At 41.2% G+C, this 20,538-nt stretch overlaps 1 protein-coding gene across 1 annotated transcript in view; it reads right to left on the bottom strand.

Annotated features, from left to right (window-relative positions):
* TSPAN5 (tetraspanin 5) overlaps positions 1–19,361 on the bottom strand; it is a 277,313-nt gene extending 257,952 nt beyond the window's left edge. The window contains exon 1 of the mRNA XM_007946388.2: positions 19,281–19,361. Within this exon, the coding sequence (XP_007944579.1) occupies positions 19,281–19,361 (81 nt within the window). The remainder of the gene's footprint in view (positions 1–19,280) is intronic.
* Between the last annotated feature and the right edge of the window lie 1,177 nt (positions 19,362–20,538).

Raw genomic sequence — 20,538 nt, 5'->3', positions numbered from 1 at the left:
AATGTATACGAAGGCTGAATGTAAAACAAATTCTGCTCTGTAAATCTGTACCTAAAGCACAATAAAAAGAAAAAAGAAATGAGTGTGTCTCATACCATCAATGGATTGTGAGATCAGTGAGTGAACCTCAACCAGCACTCTGGGGGCGTTTTTGGTAAGCTAAAGACTATTTAAAATACACTTCTACAATCCTGTCAGAGTACATAAATCATTCTTTTTTAAACAATGAATGCTATAGTAAAAATTCTCAAGTGTCCTTGTCATTCCTACCCTTCATTCAGCCTATAGGGTTTGCTGCCTGCCCTCCTGCATGGGAATGAGGGATAAGGTTCCTTGCACTTACTGAGTACATCCTGGCCTTTTCTCTGATTTGAGTCAGTTGAGAAGGAAGACCAGGCTTGGAAATAAGGTAGCTTGTGCCTTCCACATCAGGTGACAGTTCTAGGGGCCAAAGAGCTCTGAAACCATCCCATACATGCTCCACAGACCCCAGTCAGTCATACATTCACCAAGATGGGTGGCCCAATTAGTCAATAATCCAGGTGACTCAGGCCAAAACCCCAGCTCTGCATCAATTGTAAGGACATAAGAGGGAAAATCCAAATTTTATATGCATCACTGACTCGATTCTCACCTTCACTACCTAGAGATTGTGTCTGAAAAGCACAAAGTAAAATAATGACCAAAACATCCAAGACATAGTGCCCTTCTTATGACTCTATAAAAGGTAAAAATATATAGCTTCTGCCATCTACATATTTCCAGAATATCCAGATTTTTACAGTTATTCATAAAATGTTTCTATTTCCCCTCAAGTGTTAGGCCTAACGCTAGAGCTAATATATCAGAAACTCACGTAGTCAGTACAAAACAACAATATGAGTCAACTTGGTTTTGCAAAGAAAATAAAGAATGAATCTGACCACATAAAGAAAAAAATGGGAAAATTAAAAACAAGCAATAGATGTGAACTCATGGTCTAGTATCCATGATAATAATAATATGCCATTCATTACAATGAAAAGAACATTCTCAGCATTTGCCAGATCATATTTTCCTTGTTATTTTGAGAGTACACTTATGTAGGGAGAACATTACAGAAAACCAAAAATATATACACTACTCCTCAGTTGGTTAGGTTCCAAAGAGTAGGTCCTCATGCAGAAATCAGCGTTGTGTGAAAATGGATGATGATCACATCAGATCACAAAATGGAGGATGACTGCATCATTACCTAACTGCCAAATGTCATCATTACATAACTAGCAAATTATATCACTATATAACTGTCAAACTATTGATAAGCATGGCCCAGCCAAGCTGACACATAACCTTAACCATCATGTTGTTATTGTTGTTGTTATGTGCCATCGAGTCAGACCAGACTCACAGTGACCCCTCCCTGGGTTTCCAAGGCGGTATCACTATGGAAGTAGGATTGCCCAACCTTCCTTCTGAGGAGTGGCTGGTGGATTTGAACCGTCAGCCTTCTGGTTAGCAGTCAAGTGCCTTAGGCACTATGCTACCAGAGCTCCTTTAACCATCATAGCCAGTGTTAATCTCACCTCAGCATTCATTACTGCCAGATGAATGCTGTTAATGCGCAAAATTGTCAGTAGTGGATTTTTACTATTGTTATAAATGCAAAATGTCAGATAACAAGATAATCAACATGTGAGGAGAAGGTGTATTACAATGTAAGATTATTTTAAGAGTTCTGAAAGCAGTTAAGAAAAACAAACAAGAAATTATAGGTGTTGAGGAAAATAAGGTAATAATTGCTAATACTTATTGAGTATCTCAAACAATTTATACATATTAACTCCTTTAATCTTCATGAATCCAAGATAGGTGCTACTTGTGATACTATTATTAATAGTAATAATTAACACTACTACTGAAAATACCATATTACAGATGAGAAGGAGACTTAACCACAGAGTAGATAAGTAATTTAAGGTTTTAAGCCTGGTGATGAAGCTGGATGAAAACCCAGACGTATGACTCAAAGTACAAACTTCTTAACAACAAACTATTCTGTTCGCCCACCACCAGAGCACTTGAATCACCAAGTTAGGATGAACTTTTTTTCCATCTCTAATACTGTACTGCATTGGGCAAATCTGCTGCAAAAGACCACTTTAAAGTGTTAGGGGAAAAAAATAAATTAAATTAAAAAATCAAAGATGTCACTTTGAGGAGTAAGGTGCACCTGACCCAAACATGGCATTTTCCATTACCTCATATGCATATAACAGCTGGACAACTGTCAGGAATTGATGTATTTGAATTATGGCGCTGGCAAAGAATACTGAACATATATCATGGACTGCCAGAAGAACAAACAAAGCTGTCTTAGAAGGAATACAGCCAGACTGCTCCTTAGAAGCAAAGATGGCAAGACTTGGTCTTATACAGAAAAGGACATCATGCTTGGAAAAGTAGAGTGTCAGCTAAAAAGAGGAAGATCCTGAACAAGACAGACTGACACAGAGGCTGCAACAATGAGCTCAAACAGCGAAGACCGTGAGGATGGCACAGGACCAGGCAGTGTTCTGTTCTATTGTACACAGGGTCACTATGAGTTGAAACCAACTCAATAGCACATAACAACAAATAATATTGCACCAGGAGTCATTAACAGTTAACACGCTCAGATGCTAACCAAAAACAGTTAACACACTCAGATGCTAACCAGAAGATTGGAGGTTTGAGTCCACTCAAAGGTGCCTCAAAGAAAGGCCTGGTGGTATACTTCTGAAAAATCAGCCACTGAAAACTCCACGGAGCACAGTTTTACTCTGATACACATGAAGTCACCATGAGTCAGAATCAACTCAATGGCAACTGGTAATATCGTGCCTTATAAAGAAAAAGTAAAAAATTCTAGAAAGCCGATGAATTGTGGAGTTATCATCTGTCAAAGTGTTGGCCATTAATGACACTTGTTGTTGTTGTTGTTGTTGTTATGTGCCGTCGAGTCGGCCCTGACTCATAGTGACCCCTCCTTGGGTTTCCGAGGCAGTTATCACTACGGAAGTAGAATTGCCCAACCTTCCTTCCGAGGAGTGGCTGGTGGGTTTGAACCGCCAGCCGTCTGGTTAGCAGGCAAGTGTCTTAGCCACTGTGCTACCAAAGCTCCTACTATACGTTAAAACAAGGAGCGTTGGTAGCACAGTGATTAAGGCATCTGATTGCTAAACAGAAGGTTAGTGGTTCAAACCCACCAGCCACTCTGTGAAAGCAAGACCGGGAAATCTACTTCTGTAAAGATTTACCACCCTGGAAACCCAGCGGGGATTGCTGTGAGTCAGAATCGACTCGATGGCAGTGGGTTTACACCTTAAAACAGGAGAACTAACTTTTGACATTAAAAAATGCATCACCTGTGGCTAGAACTACTTACTTGGCAGAATTAAGTTTTAAAGCAGTTTGGAAGGAAGTATTAACAGTTGGGGGAAATTTTTGTTGGAAGCAAAACATTATACTTTGAGAACTGCTTAAGTATTCCTCTTTTATTAGGACTACTTAATTAAGTACAAAGCATTAAAACGGTTGGCCTGAATATTTATTAGAGCACCAGCTGTTCCCTCCAGATTTTTAGAAATTCTAGCCTTAGTGCCAAGTATAATTTAGGAAAAAATTTCAATAAGGAAAATGAGCCCTATTCCTTCTAATATTTATCTAAATAGTAAATAGTAGCTGGAAGAGGTATAGGTATCACTCTGCCTTTTCAATGAGAAGAGCCAAAATGTTTTGCCATCCACTTCCAAATAGTATTTTGTTACTGGGCTTGGTGATCATATCACTTAAAAACTGTACCTTGCATTTCACAATTACAATCCTTTGTGCACATATGGGTAATATAGTACCAACCATAGGGTTTGTATGCATACTGGGTTGTTTTAGGAGTAGTGATAACTAGTAGTTTCATTAAAACATCTTAGAGACATTACTTAGATTTTTATTCAAAATATGCTTACTTCAAAAGATTTCCACTGTGTCGGGACTTAGTCATAATTAAATGAGTAATTTTTTTAAAAGGGAGAGGGAGAAAAGAAGTCAAGGAAATAATGGGAAACTCTTTAGCCATGCTCCAATTATTCTATATTAAAACTTATCTTTCTAAAGAAAACCAACAGAATCATGTTTGGGTTGCATGTGTTTGCTTTACTGTCAGTTGTCTTTTTGATGATACTGCAAATTTGAATATGGGAGATATTATGCTATATGCTATTAGTCCTTCCCACACCATTACAGCAGAGTCAACTGAATAAAACTACCATGTAAACCCCATACGTAGAAAGCGACTCCTCCTCCTTCCCACCAACTGGAGTGTATCCAAGGCGGGAGGCAAAGAAAGACCTAGCAAAACGGAGGGTGAAAAGAACAGCAAATGTGGACAGAAAATTCCAATTTTTGAAGGGAAGGATGGTTTGCTATTGTTAAGCATAGTGTCTGTAGTTACATCCAATCAACTAAATTAGAAGTGTGCATAGCAGTCCAGGACAACAAGGGAAAAAGAAGAGAATTTCTATTTCTTCATTGTTAATGTAGAATAAATAACTAGCTTCTATTTCTATCCACCACTGGTCTGTCACTTTGTCGTACTATAGTGGTTTGTGTGTTAGTGTAATGGTGGAAGCTATCCCACCAGTATTTCAAACAGCAGCAGGTACCCAGAGTGAACAGGTTTCAGCAGAGCTTTCAGAAGAAGACATTCTAGGAAGAAGTCCCTAGTGACCTACTTCTAAAAATAACTGGCCAATGAAAACCTATGAACATCAGCAGAACATTGTCTGATAGAGCCAGGTAAGCCCTCAGATTGGAAGGCACTCAAAATATGATGGGGAAAGAGCTGTCTCCTCAAAGAGGTATCGCCCTTAATAACATGGATGGAGTAAAGCTTTTGGGACCCTAATTTGCTGATGTGGCACAACTCAAAATGAGAAGAAATAGCAAGGAATATCCATTAGTAACCAGAACATGGACTGTGTGAAATATGAATGCAGGGAAACTGGAAGTGGTCTAAAATGAAATGGAATGCATAAAGATCGATATCCCAGGTGCTAGGAGGAAGAAATGGATTGGTATCAGCCGTTTTTAATCTGCAATCATATAATCTACTAAACCAGGAATGATATACCAAAGAGGAATGGCATCACATCCATCATCTCAAACAACATTTCAAGATCTATCCCGAAGTACAAGCTGTCAATAGGATAATATCCATATGTCTACAAGGAAGAGCAGTTAATACTACTATTATTCATATTTCCACACCAACTACTAATGTCAAAGATGAAGAAATTAAAGACTTTTACCAACTTTTGCAGTCTGAAATTCATCATGCAATCAAGATGAATTGATAATTTCTAGTGACTGGATTTTGGGAAACAAAGAAGGACCAGTAGTTGGAAAATATGGCCTTAGTGAAAGAAACGAAGGCACTGATTGCATGATAGAAGTTTGCAACTTATTCACTGCAAATATCCTTCTTCAACAACATAAATGGCAACTATACACAACAACCTCACCAGATAGAATACACAGGTACCAAACTGATTCCATCTGTGGAAAGGGACAACGGAAAAGCTCCATATCATTAGTCAGAACAAGGGCAGGGACTAACTGCAGAACAGAACAATTGTTCATAATCTCGTTCAAGTTGTGGCTTAAGAAAACTAAAACAAGTCCATGAGAGCCAAAGTAAAACCTTGAGTATATCTCACCTGAATTTTAGATATCATCTTAAGAACAGATTTGGCACATTTAACCTAATGACCAAAGACCAGACAAGTTGTGGATGACATCAAGAATACAATACATGAAGAAAGCAAAAGGTCATTAAAAAGACAGGAAAGAAAGAAAAGATCAAGATAGATACCAGAAGAGACTGACACCTGCTCTTGAATGTAGTGTACCTAGGTTCATGAGTACCTAACCATAACAACAATCTATCCCCATATGAAAGAGTCCTGGTGGTATAGAGGATAAAGCACTCAGCTGTTAAACAAAAGGTCAGCAGTTTGATCTCAAAAGCCACTCCGGAGGAGAAAAAATGTGGCAGTCTGCTCCCATAGAGAATTGTTGTTGTTGTTGTTATGTGCCATCAAGTGGGACCCGACTCACAGCGACCCCTCCTTGGATTTCCGAGGCAGTATCACTACGGAAGTAGATTGCCCCATCTTCCTTCCGAGGAGTGGCTGGTGGGTTTGAACCGCCAGCCTTCTGGTTAGCAGTCAAGTGCTTAACCTTAGGCACTATGCTACCAGAGCTCCTCAAAACTAATTACAGCCTTGGAAATCTATGCCAGTTCTACTCGGTCCTATAGGGTCATTACGACTCAGCAGCACTGGGGTTTGGGTTTCTTGGAGCCCTGGTGCCACAATGGTTAAAACACTCGGCTGTGCACCAAAAGGTCAGTGGTTCAAACCTACCAGTTGCTCTGCGGTTTAAAGACATGGCAATCTGCTCCCAAAAAGATGGAGAGGATCAGAAACCCTATGGGGCAGTTCTACTTTGTTCTATGGGGTTGCTATTAGTCAGAATCAACTTGGCAGTGGGTCTTGATGCCCTCACATGATGCTAATTTTCAGCATGCTAATTGTAGCACAAGAGGTTTTCTTTAACAGAGATTTGATTTTCTCGTGTTATTTTTAGGGCTTTCAGGTTCAAAAATAAACTGGCATTTTTGGATTAACAAAAAAATTCACAAGGTATGAAATATGCCACTTTTTTTGTTTTTTTTCCTCAGAAGCAAAGAACCAGCTTTCATTAGTTTCACGGGCTGGTGAAGTCAGTCACCCTTTGGTCTCTGCTCCACATTACCTGCTCCCAGCTACCCCACTCCCCACTCCCAAGTTCCTCCTCCAGAGAATAAGGGGATGAAGATGTCACATCTTGCCAAGAGTAATAGCCCCAAACTTCTGAACCTTAGCTGTGCCATCAAACCACCTGCAGTACTTTTTTTGTTTAAGTACTGATTCCAGGATCCCATCCCAGACATACTGAATCAGATTTCCCAGTAAAGAAACTGAACTTTCCTGACTGACAACTTATTGTCATGCTGCTCCATGTATAAAAGTGCAGAGTATCAATTAATCCTTTGGAAATCTTCCCTAGTTAGTAAGACAGACCTCCCTAAAAAGAAGAGACTCAAATCCTTCACTAAGAGATTAAAAATCCATACAAGGAATATTTTTTGTTTAAACTTATCTTTTCCAATCAAGATTCAAAAACATCTGAAAGCTAGAATAGTAGCTTTAATTTTTTATTTAAGCAGTTGTTGTTACCAGGTGCTATTAAATCAGTTCCAACTCACAGCAACCCTGTGTACAACAGAACAAAACACCGCCCAGTCCCACACCATCCTCACAATTGTTGCTTTACATCAGCCCACTTTTGCTGCCACTGTGTCAATCCATCACGTTGAGGGTCTTCCTCTTTTTCACTAACCCTCTACTTTACCAACCATAACAGTCTTCTCCAGGGACTGGCCCCTCCTGATAATATGACCAAGGTGTGAGAGATGAATGCTCTAAGGAACATTCTGGCTGTACTTCTTCCAAGACAAATTCATTCATTCTTCTGGCAGTCCATGGTATATTCAATACTCTTCACCAATACCGTAATTCAAATGCATCACTCCTTAAGCTCTCCTTTCAAAAAAAAAAAAAAAAAAAAATTCTTCTTGGAAACCCAAATACAATGGTCAAATTTCTCTGAGGGAAGGAGAAGTCAGAGACACCCCTGCTCAGTCCTCAGCATCCTCTGGTACATGTCAAGGAACTCTAGCACTGCCTGCTAGTTTGAAAACTACTGGGCCAGAATTAGACATTTAAATGGGATAATAAAAACGAGTTGCCATCAAGTAAATTCTCACTCATGATGACCCCATGTGTCAGAGTACAACTATGCCCACAGGGGTCTGAATGACAATTCTTCAGAAGTAGATCACCAGGCCTTTCTTCCAAGGCACCTGAGTGGAAATGAACTGCTAACCTTTCTGTTAGTAGCTGAGCACATTAACCATTTTCACAATCCGGAGGTTCAAATAGCATAATAATAAAAATTTAACAAATAAAACCTAACTAGTTGCCATCAAGTGGATTCCGATTCATGGTAACACCATGTGTTTCATTCAGACCAGAACTGTGCTCCATAGGCCTTTCAATGGCTGTGACCTTTTGGAAACAGATCATCAGGTCTTTTTTTCTACTGAATCTAAACTCAAATAATTAACTGGGGAGTTAGAGTTTCCAATTAACACTTAGCTCTGGGAAGGGGTTGAGGAGGGAAAGGATAGGTGGGTGGGTTTAATCGAGCTCATTTGAAAAAACTGTGAAAGTTTTATTTCACTAGAAATTCAACCAGTGACTACAATGCTCTCTGTTTGCCAGGAAAAGCATATGTAACTTAGCCTGTGGTAATAACCAGTATTTGTATTGAGATACTTACCTTTTACAAAAGCACTTTCACATGCGTGATCTCATTTAATAATGAGTAACAACTCTACAAGCTATTAGAATTATTCCCCCCCATTTCTGAAAGGCAACTGAGGAAATAATTTGTGAGAATAACTTATTTAAAGTAAATCCATGCAAGAGCTGAGGTTTCTGCCTCCAAGTCCAGCACTATGTAGAGATTTAAGGAAGATTTGGAGAGTATTAGCCTACTATTTGCTGGATGGTTGGAACAATGAGTGGAAATATGTTCCTTCTGTTGCTTCATTGTTGGAAGTATGTCCAAATGGAACCACAGGCAAAACATCATGACTAGGGCAAATAACAATCTAGAAATAACTTATGAAGAACATATAGATGAATTAGGAACTTTTAGAGGTTTAGGAATGACATAATGGCTATTTAGAGCAGGGTATCAGAGTTCAATAGAGGCAAAAACGGTGTGCACATGGTGTGGGGAACACTAACAGGTAGGGAGGGCAACCACATGGAGGAGGTATTGTGGCAGTAGTGGAAGATGAATACATACAGGTAGATATATCAGATAAGTAAATATGTTAAGAAGAATGGGACTCAGATCTCTCACTGTCAAAGAATGCAGTTATCAAAGGGGAAAAACTACAGCCTCCTGATCTATGTACAGGTTCCTCATGAGTACAAGCAAGTGTTCTGGAATTCCCATTCTTGTCAATGTTATCCATAATTTGTTATGACCCACAAATCAAATGCTTTTGTATAGTCAGTAAAACATAATTAAGTATCTTTCTGGATGCAGGGCATCCGTTTGTTGAAACATCTCAGTGGGTATTCCGTCAATTCCCAGAGCCTTGTTTTTCACCAGTTCCTTCAGTACAGCCTCAACTTCCTCCCTCAATACCATTGGTTTATGATCATATGCCACGTCCTGAAATGGATGAACATCGATCAATTCTTTTTGGTACAGTGACTCTGTGTATTCCTTCCATCTACTTTTGATGTTGCCTGCATCATTCAATGTTTTTCCCATACAATCTTTCAATACTGTAACTCAAGGCTTGAAGTTTTTCTTCAGTCCTTTCAGCTTAAGAAATTCCAAGCGTGTTCTTCCCTTTTGGTTTTCTAACCCCAGGTCTTTGCACATTTAATTATAATAACTGACTTTGTCTTCTCAAGCTACTCTTTGAAATCTGTTCAGCCCTTTTATCTTGTTATTTCTTCCATTTGCTTTAGTTACTCTCTCTTCAAGGGCAAGTGTCAGAGTCTCTTCTGACAGCCATTTTGGTCTTTTCTTCCTTTCCTGTCTTTCAAATGACCTTTTGCTTTCTTTATAGATGATGTTCTTGATGTCATCCCACAGTTCCTCTGGTTTTCAGTCACTGGTGTTCAATGCATCAAATCTATTCTTTAGATGGTCTCTAAATTCAGGAGGAATATAACCAAGGCCATATTTTGGCCCCTGTGGACTTGTTTTAATTGTCATTAGCTTCAACTTGAACTTGCCTATGAGCCACTGGTGGTCTGTTCCACAGTCAGCTGGTGGCCTTGTTCTGTCTGAAGATATTTAGCTTCTCCATCACCTCTTTCCACAGATGTAGTCGATCTGATTCCTTGTACTCCACTGGCACAGTCCACATGTATAGCCATCGTTTGTGTTGGTAAAAAAAAGGTATTTGTAATGAATAAGTCATTGGTCTTGCAAAATTCTATCATCCGATCTCCCGCATCATTTCTATCACCAAAGCCATATATTCCAACTACCAGTGATTCTTTTTTGTTTCCAACTTTTTCATTCCAGTCATCAGTGATAATCAACACATCTTGATAGCATGCATGGTCAATTTCAGACTGCAGAAATTGGTAAAAATCTTCAATTTCCTCATCTTTGGCTTTGGTGGTTGGTGCATAAATTTGAATAATAGTAGTATTAACTGGTCTTCCTTGTTGTTGTCGTCGTTGTTATGTGCCGTTGAATCAGACCTGACTCATAGTGACCTCTCCTTGGGTTTCTGAGGTGGTATCACTACGTAAGTAGATTTCCCAACCTGCCTTCTGAGGAGTGGCTGGTGGGTTTGAACCACCAGCCTCTTGGTTAGCATACAAGTGCCTTAGGCACTATGCTACCAGAGCTCCTTATGGATATTATCCTATCACTGACAGTGTTGTACTTCAGGAAAGATCTTGAAACATTCTTTGTGACAATGAATGCTGCACCATTCCTCTTCAATCTTTCCCAGCATAGTAGATCATATTGTAGTCTGATTCAAAATGGCCCAAACCACTCCATTTCAGCTTACTAATGCCTAGCTTATCAATCTTTATGTGTTCCATTTCATTTTTGACAGCTTCCAGTTTTCCTAGATTCATATTTCATACATTCCATGTTCCAATTACTAATGGATGTTTGCAGCTGTTTCTTCCCATTTTGAGTCATGCCACATCAACAAATGGAGGTCCCGGAAACTTTACTCCATCCACATCATTAAAGTCAGCTCTACTCTGAGGAGGCAGCTCTTCCCTCGTAGTATTTTGAGTGCCTTCTGACCTGGGGGGCTCATCTTCTGACACTATATCAGACAGTGTTTCAAGGCTATTCATAAAGTTTTCCAGTAATATATCAGATACTGTCTCACTGCTATTTATAAGGTTTTCACTGGCCAATTCTTTGAGAAGTGTATGGCCCCTTCCCTCCTCTGAGTCTGTCTTAGTCTGGAAGCTCTGCTGAAACCAGTCTATCATGGGTGACCCTGCTGCTATTTGAAATACTGGCAGCATAGCCTCCAGTCTCACAGCAACACACAAGCTACCACGGTATAACAAACTGACAGATGAGTGGTGGAAGTTCTTACTCACAGAAATAAATTAATCAGTAGACTGAAATTTTATTAAGGAATAGGCTACTTACATAGTTTAAAAGTATCTTGCCACAAAAGATTTATAAATTACAAAAGGGAAAAGGTAACTTAATGGTGGAAAAGTTCATAAGATGACCTTTAATCAAGTAACAATCATCAGTAATAGGCAAAGAGAAATCAGTGCCATCTGATGAGATGTAATGAGAATACAGCCTCATTTCTGTGATACTCCTGCCAAAGAGGCAAAACCTGAATCTTAGCATGACAAAATGTCAGATAACCTAAATAGAGAGACATTACAACACAACTGGCTTATAATCTTCAAAGATGTCAAGATCATGACAGTGAAGGACTGAAAGAAACTAAAAAGACATAACTAAACACAACATGTGGTTCTTAGCTGCATCCTTTTGCTTTAAAGGATATTACTGGAACAACTGGGAAACCTGAATGAGGTCTAAGCATTAGATGGTTGTAATATAAATGGTTATCTTGGCTTTGATGGCTGGACTATGGTTATCTAGGAGAACATCCTAGTTTGCAGGGAATACACATTAAAACATTTGAGTGATAGGCATCATGCTGGCAACTTAATCTCAAATGGTAAGGGAAAAAAAATTCTTTCCAGTACTTGTTATGTAGGAGCTCTGGTAGCCTGGTGCCTAAGGCACTTGACTGCTAATCAGAAGGCTGGCGGTTCAAACCCACTAGCCACTCCTCGGAAGGAAGACTGGGCAATCTACTTCTGCAGTGATACTGCCTCGGCAACCCAAAGAGGGGTCAATATGAGTCGGGGCCGACTCAATGGCACATAACAACAACAACTTGTTATGTACATTTGAGATTGTGTCAAAATTAAAATTGAAAATCAAACAGTTTATTAGGAGGACAGAAGGTCCAGGGACACAGATTAAATCTAGATTGAATACAGATGAAACTCTCTAATGATGACTGTTGTTGCTGTTGTTGTTGTGTGCCGTCAAGTCGGACCCAACTCATAGTGACCCCTCCTTGGGTTTCCGAGGCAGTATCACTACAGAAGTAGATTGCCCCATCTTCCTTCCAAGAAGTGGCTAGTGGGTTTGAACCGCCAGCCTTCTGGTTAGCAGTCAAGTGCCTTAGGCTCTATGCTACCAGAGCTCCCCTAATGATGACAGTGGTCCAAAAACAGATCCATCCTTTCTGAGGTTATGATTTCATAATTCATTCACTGAACAAACATTCATTAATCATGTGTTATATTTCAGACAATGAGCTAGATAGACACGGTGCTTATGAAAACTGAAAGATCCCACACTTGAGACCCTTATAATCCAGCAAAGACAAGTCTGAAGTAAGAAATATTAAGACAATCATCAGTGCTACATGCAAAAGCAAGAACTTTTGTCTCTAATACTCCAATTTTCATTTACATTTCAAAATAAAATAGTTTATTATCTGATCATATTCCTTAAGAACATTTTCATCCTAACATTTTTTGTGCTTGTGGGTGGTGTTAATTGAGGCATATGCAAAAATTTTATCACTTTTCAATTATGAACAGATGCAAACGACTTACTTGATGTTTTATTTTAGAATAAAGATGTAAGCATCTTCTAAAATAAGTTTCAAACCAACAAGCTAGGGCAACAGTTACTGGAAGAGACTTAATACTCCAAAAGTAAACCTTGACAAGACACTTCAAACATTACTCCATGTCTCTGCACTTCAATTTCTTCATCTGTCACAAAGATATAATATGCTTGTAAAATGTTTTAAGATGTTAGAAGAAAGACATTATAATTATAAAGTGCTGTTAAGAACACAGGTTGTTTTCACCTTTTGCCAGAGACTAACTATTACTGTGGACATATTAAGGCAGAGTGATACATCTAAATGAACTCACTTTGGCAATTCTATGGTGGGTGGAACATTATTTGGTTTTCCAACTTTTCCCCTCAGCTGCATTTCAATCTCCAGAGCATATCATCAAGTGAGAACGCTTCAGTGCATTCTCACTGACCCACGAGTGAGCAGCTAGACCAAGCAAGTCAGTATTCAATTACTTTCCCTACTGAGGTCTGCATACCTTTCTTACACTTTTCCCACATGACACTTTCATAACCATATTTAGCTTTCTTCCTATCATCTCCCTGTAATTCAAAAGGCAATTTAGACTCCCATATGGTTGCCATCGAAGTTAACAGATGTCTAGCAAATTAAAACAAAAATTATGACTTGTAAAATGCTGATGTATCATCATTCCAGAATATCCTGTAATTTACAGTGAATCACAAGATAAGACTTTCTACATGATGTGCCCCCCCAAATTCCCTAAATCTTCTTCCTCTCTGAGTTTAAGCCCTGTGGAAACAAATTAGATGCAACATTCTGCCATCTACCCTGGATAAACCTCCACTTAAGGACACAATGTAATATCTGCAAGTACATCAAAGGAGAAATTGGGCCTCAAGTATCAATGGCTGTTCTAATCCTTGTACTGCAAAGAGAAGAAAAGAACTTGATTCTCCCAAATCATACAAGGCTTTCACTGATCCTATGATTTTATTACCTAATAAAACAAAAACCAAAATCAAATCCCTTGCTGCTGAGTCCATTCCAACTCACAGCAACCCTACAGGACAGAGTAGAATTGCCCCGTTGGGTTTCCTAGCCTGTACTTTTTACAGGAGCAGATTACCAGGTCTTTTCTTTTGCGAAGCTGCTAGTAAGTTTGAACTGCCAACCTTTTGGTTAGCAGCCAAGCACTTAACTATTGTGCCATGAGAGGTCCTCTGGTAGATCTTAAGAGTATCATTACCACCACTAGTTGTTGTCAAGTCACTGCATGGTGATCCCATAAGTATCAGTGTAGACCTGTGCTCCACAGGGTTTTCAATGGCTGACTATTCAGAAGTGAGATGGATGACTAGATCTCTCTTGTAAGGTGTATCTAGGTAGATTTGAACCTCCAGCTTTTCGGTGAGGAGCTAAGTGCTAATTGTTTGCACCACCCAAGGACTCCTTTAAGGGTTTCATTGCCTGATAGTAAAAATGCCAATGATGCAATCGTAGTTCAGTTGTTGAATTCTCGCCTTCCATGTGGAAAACCTGGGTTCAATTCCCAGCCAGTGGACTTCATATGCAGCCACCACCCGTCTGACAATGGAGGCTTGCACATTGCTACAATGCTGAACAGTATTCAGTAACATTTCTAGACTTAAGGACAAGCAAGAAAGACCTAGCAAACTACTTCAGAAAATGAGCCTACGAAAACTGGATAAATCACTACATCCAAACCATGACAGATCAGGCACCATTTCTTTCTTCTATGCATGGGGTTCTCATGAGTCAGGGGCCAACTCGATGTTCCCACCAAAAACAATGATGTCAAAGTACCAGGCTAAGGTATTCTAAAGTTTCTGTTGCCCAGAATGAAATCTGGAGACAATAACAATAATGATATCCGTTGTTTGTTAAACATCCAGGCAGTGTGCTGGCTAATATATTATCCAGTTAAATCCTTAAAATTACCACTCCATTAGATAATGTTATCTTTCTTTTATAACCAAGAAACTAAGGCTCAGTGAAGCAGCTTGGATTTTCCAAAGATAGCCACAACCCACATGGCCTTATGCAATGTGACCCTGACATGTCCCCAGTAAGAGGAGGAGTCTATTTCTTTACCCTCTTAATAGTAAGCAGGCTCCAATAATACTTTAAACAATGGAATGGGTGAAAGTGACATTGTCACAGCTCCAGGTGTACCTTAGCTGACTAGATGCTTCCTCTTCCATGTCGGAAACAGGAAGAAACCAGGTATGGTACTCTACTCAACAGCCCTGGCCTAGCTCTCATGCAGCATCAACTGTTTTTGTCACATCAGCAAATCACCTTGGATATCTGATCTCACTGAGCCTTCAGATAACTCCAGCCCCAGCCACCTCGCATTGTAACTGCATGAATGATCCCAAGTGAAAATCACCCTGTTGAACATGGTCAAATCATAGAACCATGAAATGTAGTGATAAACTTTTGTTTTAAACCACTAAGTTTTGGGGTTGTTTGTTATGTAGCAATATTGCTGGTGGTGTTGTGTGCCTTCAAGTCAATTCCAACTCATAGCAACACTGTAGGACAGAGTAGAACTGCTTCCTAGGGTTTCCTAGGTTGTCATCTTTATAAGAGCAGATCGCCAAGTTTTGTCTCTCACAGAGCGGCTCTAAAACCAAAGCAAACTTACTGCTGTTGAGTGGGTTGGAATCCTGACCTTTCAGTTAACAGCCGAGCACTTTAACCACTGTGTCAACAGGGTTCCATTATGTAGCATTACGTAACCAGAATACTCGGATCAATTAACTGCCCAGGAACACAGAACAGTTAAGAGCCAAAGCCAGAATCTAAGAGTTCAGAGAAAAATATCTCTTAATGGTAGATGATGGGTATAGGGGTTCATTACCCTAAAGAAGTGACTTTCAAATAAACTCTATCTTTTTCACCACACTCCCAACAGCCTCAGGGTTTTATGATAAATATCCAACTATGGTGACACCCTTAATAAAATCAAATCCCTTCTGTCCTGAGTTCTTCCAATATAAAATAGGGAAAATAAGATTTTCCCCACCACCCTGTGATAAGTAATGAGAAAGGAATCTGTACAAGATGTTGATTTTGTTACTCAGAATATCATTACAATTGTTATATAAAAAGATTCAGAATTTACACACATGAATCTGTAATTCTAATAAAAATATATTTAATGACTCACAGAACTATATTTGAGATTCACAGTGGGAATAGAGAAGCAGACAGACTATACCAATAACTGAATAAGCCAGGATGAAAAATAGATCTTTAAATGAAAGGATCTTTAAGGAAGAAATTAAGGTAATGAAATTGCTTTTCAGACAGTCTCAGGAAGAAAAAAAAATCTTTAATTTAACAAGTGTCCTAATATATGCTACTTCCATTAAATATTAGTGACCATGTCTTGTATTTGTCTTTCTCAGCATTTTGGAACTCAATAGAGTCACTCTCCGTATCAGAACCAGAAAGAACTTTACAGCTCGTCTAACTCTCTTCATTTTAACAGCTGAGAAACTGAGGCCCAGGGCAATTAACTGACTTGAAGAGAGTGAAATTGCCAGTTCACAGGAGAACAAAACTTTAATGCTGGTGCTACATACATGAAGTCTTATATTACCAGAACTATAACTCTAAATGTCTTCAATTTATTTCAAAGTTACTCTAGTGCTTCAGTGTGAAAATGAAAGACTAGGAAACCATGTTCTCTGTTATCAATACTTCCTTCATAACTCTATAGCAGTAACACTGAGTCTGCTGTTTCCAGTAGTCATAGTTAAGCTGGTGATTCTGTAGAGAACAGAAATTTAAAACTTTCAGAAGTAGGCTCTGAGTTACTGACCCCAGTTCTTCAGTCACTAACATCTTAGTATGAATTAGTTTAATCAAATAGCATTGTTATTGAATCAAGTAACATTGTTATTGATTCTTGTTGATCATCACTAGACTGTGGTACTGATAAACTGGAGGGGTTTAAATAAGGGGTAATTTTGGAATAGAGCAGAAAAGGAAAGGTGTGAGGGGGTACCTGAGTGAAAGCCATAGGTATAGAAAGGAGACAGGAGAGTATTTGGAAAGCAGGGTAAGAAACCAGTTGCCACCAACTCAGTTTTGACTCATGGTGACCCCAAGCATGTCAGTAAAACTGTCCTCTCTAGGGTTTTCAGTGGCTTATTTTTCAGAAGCAGATGGCCAGGCTTTTCTTTCCAAGTGCCTCTGGGTGGACTTGAACCTCCAACCTTTTTGTTTGCACCACCCAAGTGCTCCAGAGTAAGAGAAAGGCCCTTATCACAACCGTATCTAACTTAACAATTCTCCTTGGGACAGCTAGTGTAGTTCTACAGTGAAGTCTGCTCACAGGCTTCCCACAAAACTCCTTCCAGAGATAAAGACCAAGATGTGGCTCTATTCTGGAACTCTCTATATAAGAACTCCTCAGTTCTTTGATGTTCTCTCCAATTCCAGGGGATTTGCTGCCAACTTTATCCACAGAAATAACTTAATTTGCTTCTGTGCACCGTGCAAAATTATAGCAAACTGTCAGGGAAGTAAGCCCACATACTTTATTTCCTTTCCACTCTGTCCTATGAAAATCGAGAGAAAGCCCTGGTGTTTTTTTGTCACCTGGTGGCTGAAACATGCAAATTTTGGCAGCATTCAAGTAGAATTAAAAGGCCTAGACACCTCAACAAGGATGAATCCAAATTCTGTAGTCCCTGCCTCTCAAAGTCACGAAGTTTCAAGTTCCAATAAAATCAAAATACTTCACTCAGAAATGTAACTACCCTCCACTTTTAAATATTTCCAGCAGGGGGAAGAAAGGAAGCAAAGAAAGACAATAATTTCTTCCTCCTATATTTGTAGTAGTGTTTGATTGTGGGGAGGAGGGGTGACTGTTGATAGGAATCATGTACAATCACTGGCAGAAAAAAAAAAAACTGCCTTTGAATGATTGGATGTATTTATCCATGTGTCCCCACTCATTATCTTTATCAGTCCTGAGGACAGATGGCATGTTGACACAGAAAGTACTCCAATCTATGCCATTTCCTTTTGCAAAAATATGGTGACCAATACAAGACACTCATATAGAAAATGAGAAGAAATAAAAATAGCCTGGTAGATGTTTAGTAGAAAGAGGGGGAAAAAAAAATGTAAAGAGCTGCATTGACAACTAGTCTCACAGATACATACATATACAGTAAATGGCTAAAATTAAAGGAAAATAAATAAACACGTCCTGTGTTCTGATTGCCATGGCTTATTACTGATCTGGCAGTTGAATCATTGTTTACCTTAGACTGAACCTGCACTGAACAGCAACTTGGAGAACCCCCAGACAGCCACCATCTTTACTTCCCATGGGGAGGGGGTGCCCAATGAGGAAGAGGATGGAATAGGGTGGGAAGGAAAAATAACATGGTCTCTGAACACACGTTTCCCCTTGTCCTGGTGAACTCTTTGTCTGGTTGCTGAACACGTTTGAGAGATCAAGGGAAAGAATCAAAACAAAACAAAAGAGTAGGCGTCCCAGACTAATTACAATACACTGTAATGCCAGCAGAGCATGGTTTGAATCTTGTGTTAAAGCATTCGCTCTCTCGGTTCGCCAATAAAAAAAGATCTCGCACACCTTCTCCTTCGCATTTCTCCAAGGTTTCCCAAAACCGACCCGCTCTGTGTCACTCCTCAGAAAAGGAGGATGTGAGGCACGAACACACTGAAACATATGTTGACGGTGACGAGTTAGTACACCGGCAATGATATATATAGACATAAATTCCTCCACCCCACACGCCCACTGGCCAGTCCATTATGCAAAAGAGCGCTTTCCAGCTGAAGGGGAAGAGTGTGCAGGAAGCGTTATTTACGTGCACATTACAGAACCTTATACCACCGCATCTGCATCCTACACAAAGCCTGAGATGGTGCAAGAAGATACACGCTGAGCATGGCACAGACCAGCCGCGGCAACACGGAGCCAAGCCCTCATCCAATCAGATCCTTGTTATAAGGTGGACCTCAGGGTGGGCTCTGCCCGATTAGCCTTCCCTATTATGACACCACGCTCTGCCCAACATCCATATCCCAGGGGAAGCTAATCTAATTCGTGTGGTTGCTCATTTCCCTAGCTGCGAGCCCTTGTTTCATCTACATTCCTGCAATTCGCCCCTTAAAAAGAAACCCAAAGGCTTGACTGCCACCTTTCCAGCTCGGTTTTCCTTTTTACCTCTTCCCATTCCTAGAAAGGATTAAATGTTTATCTCTCCAACACGCAAGCTGGCAAAGGCGGAAGGCAAATGTCCCCCGCTCTGGCAGGCGTCTGAAGGGTTGCGAAAAGTAAAGGCTGCGAGCAACGTGGGGAAATCGTCGCGAATAGATCATCCACAATAGTTGAAATCCCAGAGGCGCTCCAACTTACCCAAAATATGACATTGAAGCCAAATATGAAATATTTGATGCAACAACTGACTTCAGGACCCTTGTAGTGCTTCCCGGACATCCTCTGGGTTCATGAAGACACTTGTCCCGGCAGCCCGAGTTTGGAGCCCCGGAGCACGGTTGCTCGGAGCGGCCCGGCGGGGAGCGGGAGCTCACGGACGCCGCTCGGGGCCGCGGCTGGCGGCCTGAGCTCAACCGCGCGGGGAACCGACCGGCGGAGAGCGGCTCCCGCACTTCGAACCCCTCAAGTGCCGAGGCCGCCGAGCCTAGGAGCCGCGAGCGGGCAAAGAAGCCGCGCACTGCAAACCCCAAGCCTCGCCGGAGCTGGCCCCAAACACAGAGCGAGCGCCCGCGTCCGTCCGCCAGGCGGTCCGTCGGTCGGTCCTGGGGCTTCGGGCAAAGGCAGCGGCGGCAGATGCTGGAGGAGACTCTGCTTGCTCGCGCGCGCCCTCCCACCACTCACTCCGCCTGTCTCTCGCCCCGCCCGCCGCCCCACCGGCTGCTCCTCCGCCAGCTCCGCCTTCTTTGCCCGCAGCTCCTCCCGCAGCTCCTCCGCCCGCACGCTGAGCCTCAGCGAGCGGCGCGCGCGCACAGGCTCGGGCGCTCCTGGAGCTTTGGCACCACGTATTCGCCACCGCCTCTACGCTCCTCCCGCTCCCTTTCTCCCCGCCCCTTCTCAGGCCAGCTCTTTCGCTGCAGCAAAGCAGATGGGAGGATGGCAGGCGGAAGGGAGGAGGGAAGGCGCCCTGGGAACTCGCCGATTGGGAGCAGCCTGGCAGAATGATTGGGATGGATGTGCAGCGGGTCTCTCTTTGCCACCGGCAGCAGCAGAGGTCTTCTGGAGGGGCGCGGGGGAGAGGTCGCTCGGGGCGACAGGGCTAAGTGAGTAGGCACGGACACTGTGAGCCCCTACCCTAAGATAAACCCCCTTCCGGGGCTTCACACCTCCTGCTCCACCTCCGCGTTATGTTTTAAGAGAAGTAAGCCGAAGAGGAAAGTATTCGTGGACTTTGTCGGGGTAGGGGGCTAAGGAAGTGAAAGAAAAAAGCGACCGCGAATGGAGAGAGGGGACCGAGGGAAGGAAATACGTACAGGAAAGTCTTCAAAATCCCTGTGTGGCTCTAACCGAGCCTCCCCACTTGAGGGGGCAAAAAGAGCTACGTACAGTCCAGCGGTGGGGACAAGAAAGAAAAGATGACCCAAAGGATCCATGACGCAGGATAAGATCCTTGCCCTAG

The sequence above is a fragment of the Orycteropus afer genome, unplaced genomic scaffold (assembly GCF_000298275.1).
Source record: "Orycteropus afer afer isolate SDZICR_OR568_19922 unplaced genomic scaffold, OryAfe1.0 scaffold00159, whole genome shotgun sequence".
NCBI classification, from domain to species: Eukaryota; Metazoa; Chordata; class Mammalia; order Tubulidentata; family Orycteropodidae; genus Orycteropus; species Orycteropus afer.
The sequence above is the reverse complement of the archived record's forward strand: the minus strand, read 5'-3'. Positions and strand labels throughout refer to the sequence as shown.